This window comes from Chrysochloris asiatica, unplaced genomic scaffold (assembly GCF_000296735.1).
Source record: "Chrysochloris asiatica unplaced genomic scaffold, ChrAsi1.0 scaffold00045, whole genome shotgun sequence".
In the NCBI taxonomy this organism is placed as follows: Eukaryota; Metazoa; Chordata; class Mammalia; order Afrosoricida; family Chrysochloridae; genus Chrysochloris; species Chrysochloris asiatica.
In genome coordinates, this window is record NW_006408563.1 from 10,672,349 (window position 1) to 10,686,796 (window position 14,448).

The 14,448-nt window shown below is 37.9% G+C and overlaps 1 protein-coding gene across 1 annotated transcript in view; it reads right to left on the reverse strand.

The window, feature by feature from the left end:
* LOC102839439 (aldehyde oxidase-like) overlaps nucleotides 1-14,448 on the reverse strand; it is a 129,508-nt gene that overhangs the window by 4,692 nt on the left and 110,368 nt on the right. Inside the window, exons 28-30 of the mRNA XM_006862039.1 lie at nucleotides 13,057-13,171; nucleotides 8,171-8,236; nucleotides 6,245-6,433 (exon numbers count right to left, since the gene is read on the reverse strand). Coding sequence (XP_006862101.1) covers nucleotides 6,245-6,433; nucleotides 8,171-8,236; nucleotides 13,057-13,171 — 370 coding nt within the window. The remainder of the gene's footprint in view (nucleotides 1-6,244; nucleotides 6,434-8,170; nucleotides 8,237-13,056; nucleotides 13,172-14,448) is intronic.

The window sequence follows — 14,448 nt, forward strand, 5'->3', positions numbered from 1 at the left end:
TGCATATTTTATTATAGTATTTGGTTTTATCTTCTTGAGCTGATCTTTGAAATTTTCTGTTCAGCTCTTGGACCTCCTCAATTCTTCCATTTGCTTTAGCGTCTCTACACTGGAGAGCAAATTTCAGAGTCTCTTCTGACATCCATTTTGACCTTTTCCTTCTTTCTTATCTTCTTAATGACTTTTTGCTCTCTTTACGTATGATGTTCTTGATGTCATCCCACAAGTCTTCTGGTCTTCAGTCTTTAGTGTTTAATGTGTCAAATCTCTTCTTCAGATGATCTCTAAATTCAGGTGGGATAAATTCAAGGTCATATTTTGGCTCTCGTGGACTTGTTTTCATTTTCTTCAACTGCTCATATGCAAGTTTAAGTTGAAGTTGAAGAAAATTAAAGCAAGACTATGAGAGCCAAAATATGGCCTTAGGTATATATCCCACCTGAATTTAAAGACCATCTCAAGAATAAAGTTCATGTACTGACCATTAGTGACTGAAGACCAGACAAGTTGTGAGATGACATCAAGGCCACCATACATGAAGAAAGCAAAAGATCACTAAAAACATAGGAAAGAAAGAAAAGACCAAAATAGACGTCAGAAGAAACTCAAAATTTTTCCAGAATGTAGAGTAGCCAAAAGCAATAGAAAATATGATGAAGTAAAATAACTGAATTGAAGATTTCAAAGGATGCCTTGAGAAGATAAAATAAAATATTATAATGAAATGTGCAGATTTGGCATTAGAAACCCAAGAGAAGCACACACTCGACCTTTCTCAAGCTGAAAGAACTGAAGAAAAATCAAGCCTTGAGTTGCCAAATTGAAGGATTCTATAGACAAAATACGAAATGAAACAGGAAGCATTAAAAAAAGATGGAAGAAATCACTGTATCAAAATGAACTGAACAATATTTAACCATTTCAGAAGATGGTTGTTGTTAAGTAGCATCAAGTTGTTTTGACTCACAGCAACCCTACATAGGGTTTTTGAGGAGCAACTGGTGGGTTTGAAACTCTAACCTTGCAGTTAGCAGTCTGGTTCTTATCCTATAGCATCATTTCAGAAGGTAGCATACATAAAAAAAACTGGTGCATTGAAGGAAGAAGTCCACACTGCACTGACGGCAAGGATGAAAACCCAGTCCCAAGGAATTGCAAAAATAATAATGGAAATAATTCAACAGATATAGTGTTGGAGGTGATCATTCATCTATGCCAAGAAATTTGGAAGCTAGCTTCCTGGCCAGCAAAATGGAGGAGATCTATATTTAAGTCCATTCCAAAGAAAGGTGATTCAATGACTTATGAAAATTATCGAAAAATAACAGTAATATCCCATGCAAATAAAAATTTGTTGGAGGTAGTTAAAAAAAAGGTTGCAGCAATACATTGGCAGAATTCAAGCTGGATTCAGAAAAAGATGTGGACTAAGAGATATCATTGCTGATGTCAGATGGATCTTGACTAAAACCCCCAAATACCAGAAAGATGTTTACCTGAGTTTTATTGACTATACAAAGGCATTCAATTGTGTGGACTGTAACAAATTATGAATAGCCTTATGAAGAATGGGAATTCTATGTGCTCATGCTGAACCTGCACATAGATCCATTGACAATTGTTTGAATAGAACAAGGGGACACTGTGTGGTTTAAAATCAGGAAAGATGCTCATCAGACTTATATCCTTTCACTATACTTACAAATTTGTATGTTGAGAAATAATCCAAGAAGCTGAGCTGTATGAAGAATATGCCATCAGAATTGAAGGAAGACTCATTAACAATCTGCAATATGCAGGTGACACAATCTTGCTTGCTGTAGGTGAAGACTTGAAACATTTATTGATGAAGGCCAAAGACTGCAATCTTAATGTAGATCACACCTCAACATACAGAAAATGTAAATTCTCCCAAGTGGACTCGTAAGCAACATCATGACAAACAAGAGAAAAGACTGAAGTTGTCAAGGATTTCATTTTACTCGTATCCACAATCAATGTCCATAGAAGTCAAGATATCAAGTGACAAATTTTCTGCAAAAGATCTCTTTTAAAGTGGTAAAAGGCAAAGATGTCACTTTGAAGACTGAGCTGTGCCTGGCCCAAGCCATGGTATTTTTCAATCCCCTTATGTGCATGTGAAAGCTGGACATTGAATAATAAAGAAGATTGAGGAAGAATAGGGTGTTGGTAAAAAAAAATATTGGCCATACCATGAAAACGGTCACAAGAATGAACAAATATATTTTGAAAAAAGTACAGCCAGAAGTGAGACTGGTCAGACTTCATCTCATTAACTCTGGACATGTTACCAGAAGGGACTAGTACTTGGAGAAGAACCTCATGCTTGATAAAGTAGAGGGTCAGCAAAAAGAGGAAGAAGACCCTCAATAAGATGGACTGACACAGTGGCTACAATGCTGGACTCACACACAGCAGTGATTGTGAGGATGGTGCAGGGACAGACAGTGCTTTGTTCTATTGCAACAGTGTTACTCTGAGTGGGAACTGACCCTATGACACCTATCAACAATAACAATATATGTCTTGGTTTAAAAGCGGGCATCCAAAAAAAGTAAACCATTGAGAGAGAGTTGCAAAACATCATTTTGCCAGTGTATTTCTGAAACTGTACAAGGGGATGTACTCCCAACTTACGTTCCAGACAGAGGGATTATTGGCTTTTAAGTTATTGCTGGATCTCAAAAGACTACAACCATTGGCAGGGAGATACTACAATTACTAATACCTTTATTTTTAGGATCTGAAAAATGTACCTTGCTGATCCTTTTGTAAGACCCTGGGAGTGGGTAGAGTGAAAGAGTCATGGGGTCACTTCCACAGACCTGAATAGTGTCTGTAGTGGTCCAACCTTATGACACATCAGCAGAATTCTGTAGCTAGTATAGAACTCCTGTGTTCCCTTTTGATAGAACTATGCATTTTCTGAAATAGATGAACTTAATGTTATCAAATTAGATACTGATAAAATATATCATGACATATTTTGACTATATATAAAATGAATAAATTTTGATTATATATAAAATAAATAAAATAAATTTACAAGAGAAAAGAATTTAAGGGACAATACAAGCTTCCAAATTTGAATGTTGTTGTTGTTGTTAGGTGCCATCGAGTTGGTATCGACCCATAATGACCTTATGCACAGCAGAATGAAACACTGCCCAGTCCTGGGCCAACCTCACTATCATTGCCACGCTTGAGTCCATCGATGCTGCCACTTGGCCAATCCATCCCACTGGGTGTCTTCCTCTTTTTCTCTGACCCTCCACCCTACCAAACATGATATCCTTCTCCAGAGACTGGTCTCTCCTGACAATATGTCTGAAGTATGAGAGATGAAGTTTGGCCGTCCTGGCCTCCAAGGAGCACTCTGGCTGCACTTCTTCCAACACAGATCTGTTAGTTCTTTTGGCAGCCCATGGCACTTTCAGTATTCTCCTCCAACATCATAACTCAGTCTATTCAAATTTATGAGACTATTAAAATGAAAAGATAACTTGTTTTGGATTGGATTTCTGCTGGTCATGCTTGTTAGAGCCACAGAAGAAGAAGAACATAGGATCATACTGTTTTGTTTATGACACAAACTCTACTAGGATTGATCCTTGACTTGGATTTAGTATGTGGACACTTTAGAGAAACGTTTTTCTCTTTTCTGACCACAATCCACTCTAAGAATACATTTTATACTTTTTACTAGCACGCTCATGGGTGCAACATGCACACACACACACACACACACAGAGATTTAAGAAATCAATCTGTTTCCTTATGAAAACATTTTGATATTTTCTGTTATTGCATTCTGTTCTGAATGAGAAATGGTGGTTGTGGTTTAGTAAATGAACTTTATGGTTTTGTAAAGGGTAGCAAGCTGCAGGTTGCAAACTCTTTACCTGAGAAATTTTACCCACAGGAATGGAGAAGGTAATGGAAAGAATGATCATCTGTCTTTCTCCAAAAAGTACAGAATATTGAGCTTTACGTTTTTGTGGAAAATAGGGAATTCGGGAAACTGATGGACTGGGTCTGGGGATCAGTCCTAGATTTGATTTGATTAGAGACAGAAAAAAACCCTCAACCTATCAAGTATTTATTATGGACTGTGTTTAGCTACTGGATGGAGGATACAGGGTGCGTATCATAGGTCTTGCTCTCAAGGTGCTTATAGATATTTACTAGATTGGATTATCTAAGGAATGTGTAATATAAAAACCAAAGTGGTTCAAGGCAGATTCCTGATGATCATCAACAATTAAAAATGGGCAGATCAATGAGCACCTGCAAAATTCAACTGACAAACAAATCACTAACAACAATCAAAACAACAAAGAAAAAGAAGCCCAAGAAAGAGGAAGAAATTTAGGAGGGTGAGACATCCCAGGAACCAAGAAATAAGAATGTTTTAATAAGGAGAGTTCTGGTGTGGTGCTGTGGGTTAGTGCACTGGACTGCAAAGTCAGTTTGAACTGCAAGGTTGGCGGCTCAAGCTCACCAGAAACTTTCTAGATAGGGTCGCTATGAGTTGAAACCAACTCAGCAGCACTTAACAACAACAACAACAATAAAGAAAGAATGGTCAGCTGGATGATTCTGCTGTAAAGTCAAGAAGGCTAAGGATTAAAGAGGGTCCGTTGAAGCCAACAGCAAAGAGGGCACTGGGGATCTTGGGAAGAGCTGTTTCAGATTTGTGGTGAGAGTAGAGGCCAGGTTAAAGGGAGGAGAAGTGAGTTGGCTATGAAGTCTGTCAATCACTTTAAGCGAAACACTATCCAGAGGCAATAGATTTGGAAACTAAAAACTCAGAAAACCAGATGCAAGGCTTTAAACATTTCTCATTTCAACATGTCATCCCTGTGTGTGTTGGTATGTTTCCACATCACAAACAACAGCCAGTTCTGTAGATGCTATTGAATAGGTACTATTAAGTCAAAAGACTCTGTGAACACACTCGATATAAACTAGAGATCAAGATGCTCAATCTACACTGGCCATGTCAGTCTTTAAAACTTACAACCCCAAATCCAAAACAACAACTACAAAATAACGAAGTCCTAAACAACAAAAATGTGTGAAAAATGGAAGACTAGTTTCTCCTAGACCCTGGGTTGTACAAAAGGTCACTATTACTATTAGTTAAAATGTTGGTGGTTCAAAACGACCCAGCAGTGTCTCAGAAGACAGGATGCAGGACTCGCAATCTGCTTCTGAAAGGTCAGGGCCTTGAAGTCCCCATAGAACAGTCGGTTCTACTCTGCACACACAGGGTCACAATGAGTCAGAACTGACTCGTCAACAACTAACAACTAACAACTCCAAGGCGCCATGGAGTCTTTATGTCTCAATCCCCTTATGTGACATTTCAGTTATTGCATAAAATGCTCCGTTTCCTCAGTTAGAGATAATTAACAGCATAAACATTTCTGAGTAAAGGAAGTCTAGTTGGCTTTAGACAACTAAAGGAGGGAATGGCGAGAAGGACCTGGAAAGTCAGCTGTAATGATAAAGCCATCATTCATCTACAGAAAGGATTGATTATATTCACAAAATTCATTAACATTTGTGTACAATGACATCTCTGAGCTTGGTTTGAGATCAGATGCACATAGGGGATGCTGAGGAGAGACAGGGAGTTCCCTGCTTGTGGGAAAAATGGAGGAAGAAGTAATAGGGATGTAGGACTCACTTTCTGCTTCACCACCTATTGTCACATGAGGGGAGAGGACAATTGTACTGTGAGGGACTATGGAATAATTCAGCTTTATCTTTTTGTTGTATTTGAGCATTGGCTCAAACACATCCCTCTGAGTCAGGTTTGAGAAGTGTATGGTTGATTTCTCTAGTATTGGCAGGCATCACAAAGACACAAAACTTCCCAAGATTCTACAAAGGACACTGATATGGCTTCTGTGTTTTATTAAAAGACACCAAGGGCTTCCAGACACTGAAATGAATGTCCTGCTACTAGAAACACCTCCTGGAGGACTAATTATGGTAGATCTCAGCTATGAAATATCCCACCACACTTTCGCAACATCTTCATGCAGGTTTCCTCCTGGGTGCTCTCTTTCATATTTTTCTTCTTTGTATATCTTTGGGCTATATTCTCAGTGATTTTCTCACTATGATTTTTATCCTGCTAGATAAAGTGGTTCATTCATTCATTAAAAGAAATTTACAGGTGACAAGTAAATGAAAACTGGCCTTAGATGCTTACCTTGGAGGAGTAGATTGCTATTGGATTTTGGATTGGTGTCAGAAGAGACACATGAAGTTCCTCTGGGATATCAGTGATTGAAGGAATTTTATACTGTTTTGGACCACGGGTATATAGGACTCCTTCAGGCGAATACTTCAGCTCCTCTAGAGTATAAAGTCCAAGGCCTTGAGTAAATGCCCCTTCAATCTGAGACACAGAAAGAAATGAACCTTACATTTTCACAATGTCCTATGAATTTGCAAGTGTCATCTATAAATGCAGCATTCCTGTAAGTGACTGCCTTGCTCTGGAGTTCACGGTTCTCTAGCTCTTCATGTTCTAGTTACGATACAAGCATGCCTTTCTGATATTCTTGGGTACATTTTTTGGAAAATGCCTGGACTTTCTTATAAAGACGACTAATACCACTATTCAATGGTCCTAGATAAATCATTCACATAGTAGTGATATGAGAAACAGATACCAGATTCTCCTGTCCAACCTCGGGAACAAAGTCACTTGACCAATAGAAGGGGAACTCTTTAGCCCTCTTTCTAGTTAGCAAGATATCTTTTAAAGTCTGAGGTTGCTCATCATGATATTGGATCTGTTCTTCCTCTGGGGAGAATGTTCTAGTCAATTTCTTTATAACCCATTGCTATGGAGTAGATTCTGACTCATAGTGACCATATGTAGGTCACTATGAGCTCTTACAGAAGCAGAAAGTCTCATCATTCTCCTGCAGAGCAGCTAATGGGCTTGAACTGCTGACCTTATGGTTAGCAGTCCAGTACTTATCCTATAATGCCACAAGTATGTTCATATGTCCGCATTACTTCCTTTCTTGCCTTATTCCAAAGATGAAATTCTAACAGAATCTCATAGAATTTTTAATTTAGCATTGTTTAAATAGAATCTAGCCCTCCAAAAAGAAGGCTTGAGAATAATTAACAATAGAAATGGTACATGGTATGCTGAAATAAATGTTCAAACATTTTTTTAAATTTGTATTATGATGTGCTAACACATTTGGTTTATATTTAAAATGTTAATGAGTAAAATTGTGTGAATTGTCACTTTGGAGTTCAGGTCCTCAAGCTTTTTCCATTGATCCATCCACACACACACTTTCTCTTTTTCTGTCTCTCTTTCCCTCTATGGTGATCCTGAATTCTCCTGTGGTTTCAAATACCAGTTTTCTGTGGATCACCCCAAAATCTACATCTCTGGGCCAGGCCCTGAATTTTTGGACTTGGAGATCCAATTCTCTTCCTGACAGCTTTACCTGGCTCTCCCATCAGTACCCAAAGTCAACAGAGACAAGCTAAACTCAGACTTCCCTTTAAAGTGTGCTTCCTTATTTAGTTGAAATTTCAGTCACTGAGCCTATCATCCAAATAGATTTCCATGGCAGAAATTTGGACTCATTTTTATTCTGTCCTTTCAACTACTGCCTCCCCACGGCAACCACTGCCAATTGCCGATTTTGTCTCCTAATTATTTCTGAACATTTATATTGTCTTCCTCAGTCCTACAGTATATGCCTCTACCATCTCTTGCCTATTTGTAGTAATTTCCTAATTCCTCTCCTTGTATTTATTCAGTCAGACATCAGTCAGTGGTTCCTACTATCTACCAGTAGGTAACACTATTGAAACTTGTTGAAAATACAGATTCTTGGACCCTCTTTGAGTTAGTGGGTCTTGGGTCAGACCTATAATGATGTGATTTATAAATATTTGTTGAACGAATAAGTGGAATAAATAGATTTCTATTTAATTTACCCACACTCTGATAGGTTAAAAAGAAGAAGAAGAAAGATAAAGAAATAATATGACAAACTATTGACACCCAGAAAACAGAAGAAAGAGAATTACATCTCTCAACTTGTACCCAGAAAAGGTAAAATATGACATGACATTAGAGAAGAAAGTCTGCATGTACCTGCCCTATGTCCACAGCAGGATTTATACTGAAAGAACCGTCCATTACAATATCAGTTCTGATGTTCTGTCGAGAAATGAAAACAAACAGGTAGTTATGATGCTGTTGTTGTTAAGTTGCCCTCAAGTTGACTTTGACTTGTAGCGACCATGTATTTCCAAGGAGCAACTGATATAACATCTATTTTAAAAGAAGATTTTCTTTTTCTGGAGTTAAAAACTCGATCAGAAACACTACAGATATGTTGTACTCTTGGTGAAGGTCTTGTAAAATACAAAATAATGTCAGTTAAATTACACTTCTTAAAGTAAAAAAAAAAATATAGAAGTTATTGGCTAAGTTATTAATTATAAAATTATTGATGTGAATGGTAGTAGACTTTTTAACATTTATAAGTTCTCCTTACTAGTCTATTTTCCTATAAAAATAGAAGTTGCAAATTCTCACCTTAATTTGTTTTAATATTCTATGTTGGTATTGTTGTTAGATGGCTTCCAGTTGGTTCCGACTCACAGTGACCCTATGTACAACAGAAGGACAACTGTCCAGTCCTGCGTTATCCTCACAATTGTTCTGTTTGAGCCCATTATTGCTGCCACTGTATCAGTCCATCTCATTAGGCTTCTTCCTCTTTTTCACTGACCCTATTCTTTACCATAGGACTTCTGCTGTGGCACTTTGGGGTAATATGCTGGACTGCAAAGTAAGGTGTGAACCACAAGGTTGGTGGTTCAAGCTCACCAGTCACTCCTTGGAAACCCTATAGAGGGTTTCTATGGGTTGGAACCGACATAATGGCATGTAACAACAACAACAGTACTTTACCAAGCACTATGTCCTTTTCCAGACACTGATTCCTCCCAGACAACATGTTCAAAGAACAAGAGAGGAAGTCTCTTCATCCTGGCTTCTAAGGAGCATCCTGGCTGTATTTCTTCCAAAAAAGATTTGTTTGTTCTATCAGTCCATGGTACTTTCAATATTCTTCTCTAACACCAAAATTCAAACACATCAATTCTTCTATGGTCTTCCTTATTCCTATGCTGTTGCATAATCAGTAAAGCACAAGTAAACAAGTTAACATCTTTCTGGTATTTTCTTCTTTCAGCCAAGAACCTTCTGACTTCAGCAACGATAATCTATGTTCTATGTCCTTTTCTGAATCAGGTTTAAATTTCTGGCAACTCCCTGTAAATGTATTGCTGCAACTGTTTTTGAATTATCTTCAGCAAAATTTTACTTAGCATGTGATATTAATGATATTGTTTGATGGTTTCTGCATTCTATTGTGCCACCTTTCTTTGGAACGGGCACAAATATGAATCTCTTCCAATCAGTTAGTCAGGGATCAGGTTTCTAAATCTCTTAGAATAGACCAGTGAGGGCCACCAGAGTTGCACCAATTTGTTGAAAGATTTCCATTTGTATTCTATCAATTTCTGATGGAATTAGTTTACACCGATGCCTTAAGTGCAGTTTGTCCTGCTCCCTTCAGCACCATCAGTTCTCAATCATATGCTGCCTCCTTAAATGTTTGGACAGCTACTGTTTCTTTTTGGTAAGTGACTCTGTGTCACTTCCATCTTCTTTTGATGCTTCCTGCATCATTCAATATTTTGCCCTTCAATATTTCAAATTGAATCTTGAATTTTTTTCTTCAGTTCCTTCAGCTTTAGAAATCTGTGTGTGTTCTTCCCTTCTGGCTTTCTAACTGCAGGTATTTGCGTATTTTGTTTTCTGTAACTGCCCTTTGGAATTTTCTGTTTAGCTCTTTTACTTCATCACCTATTTTCAGTTACTTTAGCTTTTCTATGCTCAAGGACAAGTTTCAAAGTCTTTTCTGACATCAACTTTTGTGTTTCCTGCCTTTTTGATGACCTTTTGCTTTTTTCAGGTCTGATGTTCTTGATGACATCTCACAACTATTCTGATCTTCAGTCATTAGTGTTTAATGTATCAAGTATGTTGTTGAAATGATCTTTACATTCAGGGGGATATATTAATATTTTTCATATTCATATTTTTTTAAAGTCATATTTTGGGTCTTATGGATTTATTTCCATTTTCTTAAGCCTGAACGTGCATATGAGCAATTGATGGTCGGTTCCACAGTCATCTCAGCCTTGTTTTGACAGATGATTTTCAGCTTCTTTATTGTCTCTTTCCACAGATGTAGCCATTTTGATTCCTATGTGTTCCATCAAGTGAGGTCCATGAGTATAGTTGTCATTTATGTTGTTTAAAAAGGTATTTTCAATGAATAAGTCATTGTTCTTATAAAATTATATCATGTGATCTCCAGTATCATTTCTATCACCAAGGACAAATTTTCCAACTATTGATCTTTGGGATTTCAATCTGCAGTAATTATTAATGTATCTTTATTGCATGTTTGATCAATTTCAGACTGAATTAGTGGGAAAATTCTTCATTATTTAGTGGTTGATGCATAAATTTGAATAATAGTAGTATTAATTGGTCTTCCTTGTTTGCATATATTATCCTATCACACAAAAATCTTGAAAGGGTCCTTTTGACAAATTCTAAGCCATTCCTCTTATATTTGTCATTCCTAGCACCATGATTGTCTGATTCAAAATGGCCAATATGTGTCCATTTCAGCTCACTAATGCTTTAGATATTAATCTTTATGTGCTTCATTTCACTTTTGATGACTTCCAGTGTTCCTAGACTCATACTTCATACATTCATTACATCTTTCAACTTGTACCCAGAATAGGTAAAATATGATATAATTAGTATATCATATACGTTCCAATTACTAATAGATGTTTGCAGGAGTTTCTTCTTATTTTGAGTTGTGCTCCATCAGCACATGAAGGTCTCACAAACTTTGCTCCATTCACGTCATTATGGTTAACTCTACTTTGTGAAGGTAGCTCTTCCCCGGTTGTATTTTGAGTGCCTTCCAGTACGAGGGGCTCATTTTCTGTCACTATATTAGACAATGTTCCACTCATATTTAAAAGATTTTCAGTGGCTAATTGACTCAATGGCACTTAACAGCAACAACCATTCAGAAGTGGTCTGTCTCTCCTTGACACTTGTAACAATCCTGTGCACAAGAGAATGAAACATTGCCCAGTTTTGAGCTGTTGTTGTTGTTGTTCTTGTTAGGTGATGTTGAGTTGGTTCTGACTTAGTGACCCTGTATAGTGTTTATGCAGAACAGTCCAGTGCTTATCTACTCACTATGTGTCATAATATCACATAGTGGTATTTAAAAATAAGGGTAAATTATTATACAATACTCTATTAGTAGGAGTCCTGATGCGGTACTGTAGATAACACTTTTTTACTTTATAAAACAAACTTACTGGACTGTAAATTTGGTTTGAACAGCAAAGTTGGTGTTTCAAACCTAGCAGCTGCTCCTTGGAAATCTTAAACAGGGTCGTTAAGATTCAGAACTGACATGATAGCACTTAACAGCTTAACAACAACATTATATGAGTATAATGAGATAATTAGTACTAATTATTGTTAATTTTGGAGTCCTGGAATGGCACTGTAGGATAGGGAGGGTATGGTAAACCCCTATCTGCTAAACACTGGACCGAAAAGTCAATTTAAACTTCAAGGTGGTGGTAGTGTGCAGTTTTAATTAGTGCTACAAATTAAGATAAAATTCATTACTTCAACAAAAACTTATTAACTACCTATTATGCCAGGCTCTGGAAAGATAAAACTGAGTGAAACATGGATCCCCTCACCAAGCTAGGACTGTCCATTTATATTTCCTTTGTATATCCTCATGATTAGCTCTCCCTCTGAAATATGGCTTGAATCTGTCTCTTCCTTTCCATTTCTAGTACTAATCTTCTAGTTCAGGCCCTCATTTGCTCTTGCTTAGGTTATTGCCGAAGCCTCTCAAGTGGTCTCCTCGTTCTTGTCCTGGCTTTTCTTCAAATGCCTCCTCCACAAGGTCACCAGATTGACCTATCTAAGTTACAGACTTGGCTATACCCTTCTCCTGCTGAAAATCTCTCCACTGGATTTGCAACTTATAAGAAAAATTTCAAATGTGTCAATGGGTTGGAACATGATCTCCATGATTTTTAAGTCTCTCCCTAGCCTTATTTCCCAGGATTCCAAGCGTTGTCTTTTCTGAGTTATACTCTTTGTTTCCCTCAGATCTACGCTGCTGTTTTGTTTTGTCTGCATGGTAAACCCCAATCTACTACCTCCTCTGCTTTGCCTTAACACTGTGTGGTCAATTCTTTAAGACTCATCTTCCAGGTCACTTTCTCCAAAATCTCTCCCTGACCACCTTTCTACCTCTTCCCTAATCTTAGGTTGCATTAGGGAAAATGTCTAACAATAGTATTGCTGTTGTTAAGTGCCGTCGAGTCGATCCTGATCCCGACTCATAGCAACCCTGTATAGGGTTTCCAAGGAGCAGCTGGTAAGCTTGAACCATCGACCTTGCAGTTCAAACAGCTTTGCAGGCTGACGCACTAACCCACAACGCCATACCGGGACTCCAACAATAGTATTACCGACTCATATTGTATGAATATTATAAAGATGTTTGATACATATTTTTTGAAGGGAGGCAAAACCACTTGAAATAAGTTAGGCCCAGCACTGGGACCACATGCTTGCACCTTCTTAAATATTTGCCCTGTGATAGACAAAAAGGTATGTCACAGCGTTTCAATTAAAAATGCACGATACCAATGACACATTGTTATTGTTAAGTGCTGTTGTGTCAGTTTTAACTCATAGTGACCCTGTATAGGGTTTCCAAGGAGCGGCTGGTGAGCTTGAACAGCTAAACTTGTGGTTCAAACTGACTTTGCAGTCCAGCACATTAACCTGCAGCACGACACCAGGACTCCAATGATATGTTATTGGTTGCTTACCTTATGAGCTCCTGTCAAACAGTCAATTTCAACCTCAGAACAGGCGGCTCCAAAGACAAAGTAAGGAAATATGTCTCCTTCTCCCTTCTCCCAGTCCATGTGAGCGTCATAGCCCCTGACAAGAATAATACAGACTCTGGTCAGGTCATGGTGTGACAGCCGGGCTGTCTCTAAGATGTAGAAATAAGTGAAATCAAAATGCCTTTAAAGAGTTAACTATGCTACACACACAGAATGCAATGCTTCTCAAAGTTCTATTAAGTATTTAGAGCAGAGAAGAGGCAGAGAGCCACCATGAGGAGAATGAGCAGCTTCAGGTGTGAAATTTTGAGGAAGAAGTCGCCACTGTTAACGCTAGAAAAGTCTAAAAAGTTTCAAGTTTACAATTTTTCTGCATTTTTCAATCTAAAAAGCATTTTAAATACATACTATTGGGAAAATGAAAATTTCCTGAAAGTTTTGGTTTTAAAACTATGTTCTTATTTGTTGTTGTTGTTGTTGTTGTTGTGAAGTGCCGTCGAGTCGGTTCTGACCCATAGCGACCCTGTACAGGGTTTCCGAGGGTGTAAATCCTTATGGGAGTAGAAAGCCTCGTCTTTCTCCCGCGGAGCGGCTGGTAGTTTCGAACCGCTGACCTTAAGGTTCGCAGCCCAATTCGTAACCACTACGCTACCAGAGTTGTTGTTAGGTGCTATCAAATCAGTACCAACTCATAGTGACACTATGCTAAACCACTCCCCAGTTCTGCACAAACCCCTCCCCCTCCCAATAAATTATATTGGTTGGTGGGCATTAAATATATACCTTTCAGGAAGTAGAACTAAATGAATGCAAATGACAGATTGATCAGATCCAGCGTGCAGATAATCTGTAACTTAAGGCTGTGATATTTCAAGAACTCAGACTCATATACATTTATGGACACAATGATGCATTACTTTACAAGCTATGTTGGGCGGTCATGGTGTTGAGAGGTCCAGAATCCTGTCAAAGAAGTGCAATATTCCAATCTCTCCAGGGGACTGTAAGTGAAACTTCCAATAAAATGCCTTCCAGCTGAGTGGACAAAGCCTTCTTCCATGAAGGACTTTGACAAATGATGTTGTTCTTTGTTTCAACAACAACCAAGGCATATTAATCACTTGTGATTGATCTAAGAACTATGTGACTCATAACATCTATCTAAAACAAGACCCACATCTCATATCATATACAAAAACCAACTCAGCGTGGATTTAAGACCTAACTGTAAAACCTAGAACTATAAAGATCATCAATGAAAAAATAGGGACAAACTTAGGGGTTCTGATACTTGGCATAAATACACTACCAGCCATAACTGAAAACACACAAACAGCAGAAGACAAAAGAGAAGACTGCTAGTTCCTCAAA